This window comes from Amphibalanus amphitrite, unplaced genomic scaffold, assembly GCF_019059575.1.
Source record: "Amphibalanus amphitrite isolate SeventyFive unplaced genomic scaffold, NRLGWU_Aamphi_draft 000601F_arrow, whole genome shotgun sequence".
In the NCBI taxonomy this organism is placed as follows: domain Eukaryota; kingdom Metazoa; phylum Arthropoda; class Thecostraca; order Balanomorpha; family Balanidae; genus Amphibalanus; species Amphibalanus amphitrite.
Window position 1 is genome coordinate 94,414 of NW_024882095.1, and position 13,835 is coordinate 108,248.

The 13,835-nt window shown below is 48.5% G+C and overlaps 1 protein-coding gene across 1 annotated transcript in view; it reads left to right on the plus strand.

Moving 5' to 3' along the window:
• Window positions 1–12,273, plus strand: part of LOC122394592 (elongation of very long chain fatty acids protein 6-like) — a 36,731-nt gene extending 24,458 nt beyond the window's left edge. The window contains exons 3-4 of the mRNA XM_043391591.1: window positions 9,474–9,584; window positions 10,190–12,273. Coding sequence (XP_043247526.1) covers window positions 9,474–9,584; window positions 10,190–10,433 — 355 coding nt within the window. The 3' untranslated portion in view covers window positions 10,434–12,273. The remainder of the gene's footprint in view (window positions 1–9,473; window positions 9,585–10,189) is intronic.
• The last annotated feature ends 1,562 nt before the right edge of the window (window positions 12,274–13,835 follow it).

Sequence of the window (13,835 nt, forward strand, 5' to 3'; positions counted from 1 at the left end):
TCGCGTCGGTCCAACACGTGGTGTGGGCGTGATCGTGCCGTCTGGAATGGGTGACGTGATCTTTCCGGTCTTCCCTGGGACATGGAAGATAGTTGATCTTCCGATGTGGAATGAGTGGACTACGGACGCTGTTTGGATTTGAGACACGTGAAAGTTCTTTCAAAGATGACTTCTGCTATATTTTGGCGACTTCATATTATACACAACATGACGAAATAATTTTGTGGATCTTCTTGCTTTTGTGGCCTGTCTCATACCCACCGTTCCAGTTTGCTCGCCACCCGGCCCACCCCTATCGCCCGCTAGCTGGCCTCCGGATGTGGCCCCACGCCCCCGGACCTCGTGCATTGCGGGCGGAAACATGGGTCAGATAACTCGTGCCTGGTCATGTCGTTTTCGCCACTCGTGCAGTCCAATGAACTCTGAGCTGACAGAGTGAGCCTTTGATCCTTGGACGGTTCGACATCGAGGGTGACACATGTGCTTATTTGAACACACTGGCTCCAGGGCTACAGAGGAGGTCAGACCTTGACAGGCTTTGCGCTGCTGCCCTTAGGAATATCCCCTCCATCATTATTCCCTGCACCCTTTCTCTTACTTTCTCATCCCTTCTACCCATCTCCCTTTCTACCTTGCTCCCACCTACTCTTCTCCCCTCCCCCATCCCTCTCCATTTCTACTCCGCTCCCCTCTTTTCCACTTCTGCTCCTCTCCCCCGACTCAATGACCCCAATGACCCCTAGATAGACCTCCATGGGTCAGGGATCGGAAATGAACCCCTCCCCGGCAGTAACCGCTATACGGTCGCATGCTGTGGGCTCGCAGTGGTGAGTTGCAGCTCTGGAAATGTGGAGCTCGTACTATGGCGAAATTATGGTCGCCAGCCACGCCCCGGACATTAATGTTTATGGTAGTCTGTAAAGGATCTGCTTTGTGCTGTGTGCGATTCAGTGGTTCTTTGAATTCGCTGGATTTGTTCGATTGATATTGGAAAATGGATTACCTACGAGGTGAGCGATCGTCCCGTCATTTTCATAGAAGGATAGTCTAATTACGATCTTTTTGAACATAATTCCAGGCAGTTGGAAAGCTTGCAAGATTCGACTGATTACGGTCGGATTAAGCAGTCAATAGTAATTTGATAACATGGTTTCGGTTTGTCCGTTCGTTTCATGGTATTCGGGATGTCTAATAACTCAATCGATTTCATGATCAATGTTGAATCCTTCATGACAGACATAAACTGGAACTATACCTTACCTGCCAACCCGGGTAATTAATTCATGCCGATGAGGGACATTTTCAGTGTAACAGCCCAGTAACAAGCACACATTCCTTCATTCACGGCTCCGTAACAAGCATGTCGCAATGTCGTATCTCTTCAGAACATTTCAAACAGTTCCTAGAAATGAGCACAGCGTATCGTGAGCTTTATGACTCAGCTGTAACTAACAGCGTAGATCTAGTCAAGTGTTCTCTCGTTATGTGAAGTGGTCTGCTTGATGGTCAAGTACCTCCCCTCCTCTCATGATCCAACCATCGTGGACTCGTTCCGGTGTATGACCACTATGTGTCACCTCAACACACTGCGTATGACGTCATACCTCGTACACGATATGACGTCGTCGTCACACGTGCTGACCATTGATCTGTGACCAACTGAGGGCAGCGTGGTCGTGTCAGGACTTTGGACCCGCGTGTGGCGAGGGTGGGATGGTGCGCCATGTGGTGGCCATCAGACCACGCCTGTTTTAGGGAGATAAGGGTAGCAGGCGCTGTCATCAGAGACGTTGTTTAGGAGACTCGTGTCTGGCCGGGACTGTCTGATTATTGTTTGAACAGTGTTTTGTACTTTTTTATTACCGTAGCAGGTCTATTCGGAGACGGCTATCAGCCTTTCCGGAGACGGTGAACGCTATCGCTGGGCGCCAGTCTTGGCTTTGGGTTAGACGGTGTGTCGGGGAATCCATAAGTGGCTCCTTTTGAACCGTAGTCCGTCCATCCTTTAGACATAGTTTATATATCGTTAGACCGTGACCGGCCCATCTTTGAAGAGTAGCACACCGATCTTTGGACCGTAGCTAATCATTCCTGCACAGACTGTTGCTAGTCCGTTGGGACCTGATCTGTCTGTCTTGGACTGGTGTCTGCCTGGGACTGGTCCATCTGGGACTGTAGCTGATCCATCTTTGGTCCGGTCTTCCCTCGACTGGTCCGCCACAGAACCCACGGGGCTGGTCTGTCCGGGGATCTGTAACAGGTCCTTCCACAGTCTGGATCGATGTCAGAGGGCTGTTGACGCGCCTGTCTTTCGTGATGTTCCCGCTCCGTCGCTAGCCTACAACTGTCTCTGAAACTTTGATGCAAGATCGAGCGGTCCGTTGTAGTTGATAGTGGCGGCTGATAACCACTCGAGAGTGTTTATTTAGAAAAGACATGTGCAAACGGGAGATGTCGGCACGAAGTCGATACGAAACATGGCGGGGAGCTCTTTGGCTACTTTTCGGCTGTGTTACATTCCAATTTTCCGGTAGTATTTCAAAAGCTACCTGATTGTTTGGTTCAGACGTGGGTAGACTTTTTACACTGTTAGTTAGATGACATGAAGACGTGGAAGGAATATATTGAAAGACGAAAATGGTCCTAGCATCAAGTAACGCTCTGGGGAATTCCAGATACCTCATCCTATCAACCTCCTGTTTTTCATTCATCTCCATGGAACAATGCCCTTTTGTCCGTCTTTCTTCTCCCATACCGGCGCAGCCTCTCCCCACCATGTCCTTTCCTTCCTGTTCCCCTCTCCTCTGTTGCGCCACTATTGGAGCTCACTCGCCCAGAACAGCGCTCGGTTCCTTCCTCAGACGCCCTCGGCCATACTGGGCCGTGCCGGGCGTGCTCGGGCGTTCTCTACGCCGTCCCTAGCCGTGCTTGGTCGTGCTCGTTTGTATACAGAGGTACGGAGGTGCTGAATCGTGTTTCCTGTCAGCCCCGTGGAGTGAAAGCCGGACCGGCATCGCGGGTGTGGGGAATGTACTGATGACAGAAGGCTGTTGGGGGTAGAGTACTATTGGATAACTGTCAGGACAGATGGATGCTAGGACAGAGGTCTGTCAGGGGCAGAGGACTGTCGGGTAGATGTCTGTTAGGACAGGTAATTGTCTGAACTGAACTGAATTGAACTGAAGGCTGTCGGACAGGGCTTTCGGGAGCAGAAGACTGTAACTCTTTGGTTACAGGCCACCATCAGGAGAGAGGCCTGTCGGGTACAGATGACTCAGGAAGAAAAAAGTCTACCAAAAAGTCTACCAATTGTTGTCTTAGACATAACACATAACCAATCAACCATTGCCCTAGGTTGACGGACAGGGATTACAAGAGTGCACGTAACCTCATTGCACGAGGTTTGCACCGGGGCTTGTTGAATGTCATAGATCATCACTTTGAATATTCTGCCATGAACTTTGTGATTTCGTATGCTTGTGAGCGACACGTCTCGCTAATAGAAAATCAAAACCGCATATCGCATGTCCTTAGAACCTATGTAGTTTATGAAGCTAGACGTGATGTATTGTTAGTTGAATCTGAAACGAACTTCAGAATGTTACCGAACCTTTGATTAAGAGGTCGACGTAGTTGCGTGCATGACCATTGTTCTGTAGTGGTTGCGATACTTCCCTTCCCCCAGGCATGCTTTATGACCTTGCACACTATGGTATGCAAAGCTAGCCTCGTGCACTGTTGGGTACAGATGACTTTCACAGTCCATTCGCCCAAAACGCTAACTTGTCGACCTCATCATCTCAGACTTCTGTACTTCAAATGATCGAGCTTACTTCGTACATTCTCTGTCTATGATAAACACGCGCATTCCGAAACTATGCGTCATCTGTCGTTTTGCTGAAGAGAATGTTTTTTTTTTTCTTAATCCTAAATCTTTGATGGATCGGGAAGGCAGTTTGGTCATTCGCGAATGATGGTCTCTAATGTGCTGTCACATTCTTTTCTGCTCTTTTTGATGACAGAAAACCTATTTAGTCATTCACTTACGTCAACAAGCGTCCATACTAACTAGCACGCTTGTGGGCTGCAGTGGGGTCGTGATACCTCGTGTTTTCACGAGAACCTCCATGCACTGCGCAGTTTTACCGTGATAGTGTTATCGAGGCACGGCTAACATCGTAGTGTGATTTACAATCGAGCTGCCCTATTACGGGCGGGAAGCTGATAGAAAGCTGTCGTACTTGACCCGCGATCTTTGGCCTGGGGTGTCCATGTTGTGCATGAAATTGCTGCTTTCACTTTTTGAGTTTCGACGTTAATTAAAGGCTGTTGCTGCCTAGGTTTTTTAACGTTATGGTTCTCTTCCATGAAGTGGCCACTCATGATATCTTGATTGCAGAAATCGACAATCAGATCACCAAGCTGTTTGATAGTTGAGCTGGGGACTAAGGTAGCTTCAGCCTTCATACCTACTGCAAGTTTACTTACCCAACGGCAATATGCAGCAGCTGTGAGTCGCCCCATTATACTGATAGTTTGACGGCGATATGCAGCAGCTGCGAGTGGCTGTTTTGGCCGCATGCATCACAGCGCCCCGACAGTTTGAACAGGCCGTCATTCGAATAGACCACGGAGCCGCAATTGGGTGAAAGTCTGCGGCTCCGTCGCTTGGTTCACCTGCCATTGTTTGGTTTGGGGACGGCCGTGTGACGAAGGTCTGTGTGGTGCCTTTCATTTTCATTCATTCGGGACCCTTTACTACGCTTCGTTTTGCTAAAGCATAACCTTATGTGCTTGATCTTTTTGCTGAGGTCGTAAGAATGCTCGAAATCTCCTAATATCGATGCACTATTGGATCGTGTTTTACATATCGTGGTTTTTATGCACACTTCAAGTACCTAGTTGAGATGTAATCGTCTATATCCTTGTTCTGTGTACACAGAATCTCAAACGATAAACAAACATCGAGCCTCTCATCTCCAAAACCGCCTCTCGATTTCCAACTCGTAAACTACATCTCCCCGCTTGGAGACACTGTTTTCCAATCGCTACCATCTCCATGGCAACACTCTAGCCGGCCACTTCCGTCTCCGAGCCGCAGAAGGAGAGAGAGAGAGAAAGTGACGGTCTGTGGTTGTTTGCGTGCCCGCCACCGTCACAGCGTGACCGCCGGCGCACGCACCGCGTCACGGCTGACGAGTGTGCCGTCACGCGGCGTGTGACACCCCACACGTCACGGATGGTCACGCCACGCGTCACGTGTCGCCTGATGCGCGCTCACGTGCGGTCGCGGTGTCCCGTGTGGTGCTGTGTGGGGGTGGGGGATAGCGGACTTCCGGAGCTTGTTACTGGGGCCAGTGGAAGGATATGACCAGGGTGTATTTAGAGATGATGTGGTATTTCGTTGAGGTGTCACTTGACTTGCTAAAACACGGTTTTAAACATGCGACTTGGAGCCTTTCCATTTCTTCTTCACGAGATTGCCACACGATTGTGTTCGAGATTATCTTTTTGATTTTGTTCCTGATCATGCGAGCGGTACATTACATTGTTTAACGGTGTTTTTTTTTGCTTGTGCGACAATGCTGCTTTAATCTGCTTCATGAATTATTCGCACTCAGCTGTGCGTGAGGCTCGTGACAACGGCTTTGGTGGACAATGTATTTTATCAGATCAGTGCATTCTGAAAGGTGACCGGGAAGAAATGTCCTGAAAGGCGTCACATCCGTCCTTTTTAACAACTCCCAGGTGTGGGGAACACATGTTTTCAGTCTCTTCTCATTACGTGTGCTTACTTCACGCAATAGTGAGGGTAGAGAAGTCTGGAAAGGTGCAGCCTCAGACATGTACATGTCCTTTGCGTCGTCTTACATCATAGTTTGTGGTTTGGTTAGACCCCTCTTCACACATCGGCTATACATACCGGACAAGGCTTGGCAGCGGGCATTCATAAGCTGGCTCCGCTCCTTCTTCTCGCGAACCCCGGTCTCCGCAGTCCGCACTTGAGAAGCTTACGGTGTGACGATAAGGGAATTCCTCATCTCAGAGCCACTTAGAGCTAGTTACATCGGGATCCCTTCTGGGAAACACAATTACTCACTACTCAGTTTGCGTAAGACACTAAGACACTCATCGGAAGTGCGATGCTTTCGACATTACAATGTCAGTGGATCTCACACAAGTAACCCGGACATAGGGCTCGTCATAGCCGGACTCGGTGACCTACCGGGTCACTAGGCGGCGGCAAGAACCGCGTGGCCCGGACGTAATGACCCGGACCTCGTGACCTACGTCCACCAATTGACCCTGACCCGTATAGTCGACTACAGAATGATGTTCCACTCCTCACTAAGCTATCAGTTGACCGGAGCGCTAAGCTGTGCCGTTTATCACGCAATTAAGCGTGTCGATTGTGAGCATTGGGACACAGCTATACTTTGTGAACTCAGTCCGTGTGATGCGGCACAGCCTACCACTCCAGGCAAATAATTGCCTGTGAAAAGTGGAACATCATTCCGTAGTCGACTATACAATCCGGAGTCCGGACTACCTGGTCCGGACCTGGTGACTCGGGATTTGATTTGTTTCGGTGGACACCGTTGGCTCCAGGGATTGATCAATGGTATGCTCGCTGGGTGAGCGTTACGCAACTTCCGTCCCTGTTAGGCGAGGGCGGACGTTGTCGAGCCTTTGTCAGCTGTGTGTGCATGAAGTGATAGGGGGAGGACGATGCGGATGTGCCATTGTAATCGCTGTTTGTGACTGATCGGAAAAGCTTACTCCTTCCGGTCCGTGATGCCGCGGCTTGTCTCGCTGCTCGTTTTTATAATGCCACATCTGTTTCCTCTCTTCTTCTTTCCTATAATATCCTTGTCTTGTATTGTTATGTTCTCTTCTACCCTTTCTTGTTACACTTTTCACTTCTCCCAGTAATCCACACCAGTCTCACCAGTCTAATCCACGCTATCCCATACCTTTCTCTGACGTTTCTCCTACCCGCTGCTCCAATCACGTCTTTGGTGAACTTCATGGACTTAACCCTCCTTTCGCCGCTAATGCTGGCCTATCCCCCGCCAATAGTTCGCCACCGCAGCTCTCCACCGTTACTCTCCACGGGACTCTGACGGTACCCCACCCCGCATATACACAGTGCAGAGTTGGATATCTAATCAGTCAAGTGTGCACAGTGTAAAGGAATTAGACCAATTGGTGCGGTAGTGTGAATGAAAGTGTGAACTGGGTGCGGTATCGGTCGGGTCCACCGGATTTTCAGATGGGTGGGTCTGGGTAGGTGCTGGGTGCTTTGAATAGGGGCTGGGCCAACCTGGGTTTTAAATGAGCACACGTTTGTTGTCCAGGGAAATGATGGATAGCTCATGTTCAATATTTCAAAGTATTCAGGCTCTGGAAAGTTCCTATTATAACAAAGTTCGGTAGGAATCCTTGTTCGCCCAGACATCTAAAGCCATTTTTGTAAAAAGTGAAAAAGCTGCTGAAGTTCAGGTAAAAGAAGCTGAAATTCAAGGCTAACAGCTAACATTAAATTCGTCAGTCATCAAACCATTATACCGTTACTTCCCCGGTATTATTCTCCATTCCACGCCTTCTTGGAGTATTCCGTCGACAGGTACTCGTTTCACAGCGGCACGTTCGTAACGATTTTCTGCCATCGCGCCGTATGGTGACAATGGCCCATCGATTGGTATTCTCTGGCTCCGAATGTGATGCTTGCGCGACGCCCTTTGATGGCTGGCGATACGAGTGAATAGAATATCGACTGGCTATTGTGACTTTGTATCCGCCTTTGGAGGCGTTTCTGCTTTAGCACGCGATTGGTGTATCCCCGGTGGCTCTATGTGCTGAGATATTTCAGGGACTGTTCTCGTATTTATTTTAACTGCTCCTATAGTAGAAAGCCGCTACGATTTTGCATTGTTCCCTTTTTATTTTCCCACTTTCTCTCTCCTCTCTTTCCCCTCTCCCTCTCCCCCTCTCTCTCTCTATCTCTCTCTCTCTCTCTCTCTCTCTCTCTCTCTCTCTCTCTCTCTCTCTCTCTCTCTCTCTCTCTCTCTCTCTCTCTCTATCTCTATCTCTATCTCTATCTCTCCACATCTCTCTCGCCTCTTTCTTTCTCTATTTCTTTCTCTTTTTAAACGATCTCTTGGATGCTGAGGAGGTGAGAGCAGCAGCGCCCTTTTGCTCCTTTTTGTAGTTTGTAACTCGGAGCAGGGAGGGTTTTTATTGAGATCCTCCTGTGAAGTGTTTGGTGAGCACTCCCGATGCTCTGAAATCGGCATCTCGATAGGCGAGGACGGAGTATTCCCTCGATGACCTCGCAGTCGGCGCGCCCCTAACCCCCAACAAACGAACAAGGGGTATTCCCTCGCGATGTCTACGTGTTACGACATTTCCTGCATGCTAACGCCATGAAACGCAGTAACCAATAAGGCGCTGGCATTTACAAGCACCCGACGCAAATAAACTCTCTCTGGGATATATATATTTTGCATCAGTTGCACTCTTGTGTATGTAAATAAGTCGGGTGCTCCCGTTAGCACATATGTACTCGCGCCTGGTTTAGGCATGTGCTCGAACCCGTAGCTCAGACCAGCAGAGCTGCAAATGGAACACATTGAGCAAGCCTCATGTCGTGCGTTTCTCCTATCTCTATTAATAGCACCTCTGACAACTTACCTGACTGCAAATGCCTTGCACCATTGGGCTGACTACAACTGCATAACGCATAGCATAGCAGTGGGGATTACGGGGTCCTGGCAAACTTTTCCTTTCTCTTCTCACCCACGTTCTCATGCTGATATCGCCCAATTTTGGGTATGATGTCGACTATAAAAGCATCTCTGTAGCCATATTTTCCTTGTTTGGTCACCGATTTTCCTAGCCCACCCATTCAAATATGCAATCCACGTTGTCATTATGCCATGATCGTAGCCGCGGTATATTTGCGAGTGACATTTGCTGTGTGGAGACGGATGTGGTAGCTCTTTGCATACGGTATTCATGACGATTTGGTGACATATGGCGATCTCTGTCTCTGGCTCCTAGCGGTGGATTATTCAGTGGGAGCTGAGGTCAGCGGGAACAGCTCGTTTTCGGCCATCCTCTCTACAATCAGTTGGAACGCTGTGTCTGTCCGTATGCCTATTCTGTATTTGGTTATGAGCCATGACTGAGACCGAGCGGGCTCTGACTTGTGACCGTTTTATGTATTCTTATGTTTTACTTGTGTATTTTATTTGCCATCGCCACCAACTGAACCATCCTGCAATGCACTTTTGTCATCTTGAAACCGAATCTACCAAGCTCCAGTCTCGCCGATTCGCCCCACTAAACTCACTCAAGACAGATCGCGTCTTTGTGCTAGTGCTGAGAGTTGAACCCGCGACCTCTGTGTTACAGCTACTCGGACTAATGTGCCAGTGCTGAGAGTTGAACCCGCGACCTCTCTGTTACAGCTACTCGGACTACATCACCACGGCGCGCTGGTTCGTCAACATGAACTACACGGTCCACTCGATGATGTACAGCTACTACGCCTTCAAGGCGCTGCGCTACCGGGTTCCCAGGTAAGGTCTCATCAGCGTCAGCTACTTTTCACATCAGCGCCTAACTATCCCAGGGAGATAGATACATACACGGGTCCTCAGGTAAGATGCAGAACAGGGACCCCGCTACCGCGTCCCCAAGTGACTTACTAAATCCTGTTGGGCTTCGCCTAACCTCAGGCCCTGGGTAATGTCTATAGTCCGTGGGTAATGCCCTTGGTCTCCAGTGAGCCCCCTCCTTGGTGAGTTCCGGCTCACTTACGGTTTTTTAAGAGGTCCCAGGGTTCTCAGATGGTCTTCGGATCTAGGCGAGGCTGTCTCTTGCATAGTCATGGCGACGTGTTTCCCAAGTATTCTTTCTCCCACGTGTTTGACTGAAAAGCAAAGCTGTCTGGTCAGTTGACGACGACGTTCAACCTCAAAGTGCTGTCTTTCCGTTGCTTTCGACCTCCTGAGTGCCGCGGATAACGATGCTTTACGTGTTCTCACAATTTTCTCGAAGTGCCGTCTGTCCCAAGGCCGTCTGTCCGTTGCCGGTTGCCTCGAATATCTTTTCGTCCGTTCTACGTGTGAATTATTTCACGTGCTGTTTGTTGTTCACGGCGCACCTCTTCCGTCCGTCACAGGTGGATCTCCGTCACCATCACGGCCTGCCAGCTGGCCCAGATGGTGGTCGGCTGTCTGGTCAACTTCTACGCCATCCACGTCAAATCCAACGGCGGAGAGTGTGACGTCTCCTACCTCATGATCAACCTGGCGCTCATCATGTACTTCAGCTACTTCGCGCTCTTCACCAACTTCTTCTACAACTCGTACATTGCCAAGAAGCCAAGAAGCGCCACCAACGGAGTGGTGAAGAAGCTGGAGTAACGCCTGCGGCCGCTAGATGGCAGGGTGATCGTGCAGAGGTGGATTCGTAGCCACTGGTCGGCCGCAGGGTGCAGGCTGAAGGGAATTTGAAGGAAGAAGGGGGTTTGTCAATTAAATGGCCCAATTTTCTGGGCAAACCCGCTTTGTTTATTGTTATGCTTACATCGGGCTAGGACGTTTGGTTATGTTTGGAGTTGCACGGCGTCGGTTTCAAGTTGACTCATTTTCTCTATTAGGTTGACGTGATTTATTGGTGATTTCTCAACCAGCTCGGTCACTTAGACTGTCAAAACATCGGAGCTGATTTTCCTCATTGTTTCTAGAGATGCGTTGTTTCGTGGTCTGTCGTTATCATGAGCTCTGATTTGAAAATGCTAGGAAAATTTTTATGTCATGCTCAAGATCTCATCCACGGTTTAGTCATCTTGCCACACTTGCATATGCTAGACAATTGCTCCAATTTTCGCTCCCTACGATCACAAAATCATTGTGCCTTACACAAACACTGCATGTGGAAACAACTAGCACATAGATGATCCACGGGCACTTTTGAATAGTGAGCTTCTCAAAAGCTGTCAATAGCAATGCAACACTCGCAGAAAGTGTCCTTTAACTAGCATACGCTGTTGTGAGAATCCTTGAACGTGGTGACACTCCACTTTTGCACTTAGAAAGATACTCACTTTTGTTTCATGTTTGTGCATTTACTGACAGACAAATTTGTTTTCGTCTTCATTCCACTTGACATTCCGACAACCACGTCGTGGCTTATAAGAACAGAGAGTCCATTCTACATTCCTTCGCTGGTCATCTAAACGGGCCAGAGAGCCTTGCTAACACCCAAACATCAACGTAAAACTTCGAACGTTGACCTGAATACCAAGCTCACGTAGAGTTAAAACGGCCACTCTAAATGCGCCTGTTCTAATACAGTACGCCTCTGTTGCGCGAAGCAGCGAGCGCGAAACAGAACTGAAAGGATAGAGTGCGCTAGTGTAGCTGATGTCGCACCAAAGGCCGAGCTGCCTGAGACGAGAAATGTCGAGCCAGCCTTACATAGCTCGGGTGGCGAACCGTTTATGGATTGAGGACACTGTCTGTGATGCACCCTTGAAATGTTCGACGGAGCGCTAGTTTCGGCATGTGAATGTGCATCGTACAGGGTTAGTAAGCTGCCGAGTGGTTTGGTGTGTTGTCTGTTGAAAGAGTCAGACAAACAATAGGGAGGATTGCACCGGAAAAGTGTGGATCGTGGTTGCAGATTTGCGGCGTCGTTGATTCACAGTGCTGTTAAATTTGATTGAGTTGCGGTTGTAAGAGCTTTCTTGTGCATATCGTAAAGTATGTTGTAACGCTTACGTCGCGGCTAAATTACGACGTGTTGTAAATGTAGCGCGGAGTTGAAAATTTCGTGGTTGGTCGTACACAACTGATTCCCGGCCCAATTGTGTGCACGGTGCGACATGTATGGATACTATAGCTTTCTGTCTTAGTCAAAAGATGGCAGCACATACTGAAGCGTAGTGCGACGGGATGGCTTAGTTTATTTTGTTGCCAGATCGTGCATATGTGGAATGGATGATGTTTGGATGATCAATGCACGTGAATGTGGGCGAACCAAAGACCCAATGTAATTCCGAGCCTACAAGAAGTCTGATTCGCTGACGCTGATTTGGCTGGGCGCCAAATTGTTGAACGATGAGGCACGTGAAATACCTAATGTTAGTGGGCACCTCCTAAAAATGTGACAGCGAGGGATGCGAGAAAGTATTGTAGTTTGAAGTGTTCTGTGAGGATAAGTGGTTGTTTTGAATGTGAATAAATCGTTATGTGGCTGGCATTGCAGCTTTTTGAAGTGGTCCGATTGATGGTTGTCGCTTACGAGAAGTGAAGAGATGAGTTGTAAACTTGTTGCAACTGTCTGTACACAAAACGCGATTTGTTCATATGATATGAACGACTCACCTATTCAGGCGTTAGCCTGATCGTCTAGGGGAGGCTACGCTGCAATGAAATAATACAGAATGTTCCATAACTAAATGGTAGGACACTGCCTATTTCCCCCTCGTGCCACAATGGTAGGCAGCCATAGATGATTGAACACATTGAAAGTGCGCCGTATGTGTGCATAAATTTACATAAAATGCGTCGGTTAGCATTATAGGTCTCCACTGTTTTGCTGATAAGCGGATGGCGCCTGACTAGAATCTCCATTTGCATTTTGGCTGGCTCCCAATCTGAGAAGGAATCAGGACATATCGGAGCATTTTCTCCAGACCTCCCACGGGTTATTTTGTCGCGATAACCACTCGCCAGCAAATCATATCGTTATTCCCCATCACTGGAGACTGATTGACAACTATCAAAACATCACCATTTCCACATAAGGAGCTGTTGACCGCCGCGATCTGAGTTTTCAGACATGTTGAGAAATCCAACATCGCTTTCTGCCTTCTGCCGGCGTCACTCCTGGCGTGGTGCGACTCCTTTGGCACATCTCCATAATGGCCAAATTTGACCAATCTCAAATCTGGCCGAAGATCCAGCGCGTGGTCTGCGTGTAAATACGAGGGTGTTTTGTAAAAACACTCCGCGGCTCACTCGGGTGACGGAAAATGGGTTGTTGATTCGAGAACATCAGCCAGGGGGAGGGGAGGAGGGCAGGGAAAGGTTCTGTGCCTGCCGAGAGCTGTTCTTATGGACATTGTAGGATTGAATACTCGCCAGAAAAGAGCTTCTGCCTGCGGCGAAACTGCTCAGTCTTGCTGCTTAGTGCTTTCCTCATCTTTTTTTTTGTCCCTTTCCTTCCTCCTCTTTTTTCGTTTGTCAGATTTTTTATTGCAATATCTCCAGCCAGTCTTTTTTCATCTCGGTAGACCTCAGTCCACTCCTTCATAGACATAAATCCAGGCATTCAAGGCCCCCCACGCCCGCCCCATTTTACCCTAGGTCTTCGAAAAAAACTACCGCAGTGCTCTGTGCTTTGTAATTCCCGTGCACTGCACAAACGCGATGGCTACTAGAGCGGCCACTTTTCAGGAATTTTCGTGACCGGTGCCAGTGATTCGGTAGATATGCACTATGCAGCTGTTTATGATTTGTTGCAGCTGAGAAAGCAACGGGACCTGACGTTTTTACGCTAGTTAGGTACATCACGACCCACCATAGGTATGGGGCATGATCAATGATCATAGATGCCTCTTGCCAGAATCATGGAAATGTTGTCCATTTCCAAAAGTGGTGGCAAAATGCTGCAAGCTTGACAATGCAACAACGATAAATCGAGACCTATAAATGGAAGCCCACGTTCAACATTTGCTCTGTGTTGTCACAATGATCATAATTTGCTTAGATTGTTATTGTTGTTTTCTAACTATTGTTTTTGAACACCTATTATATTAG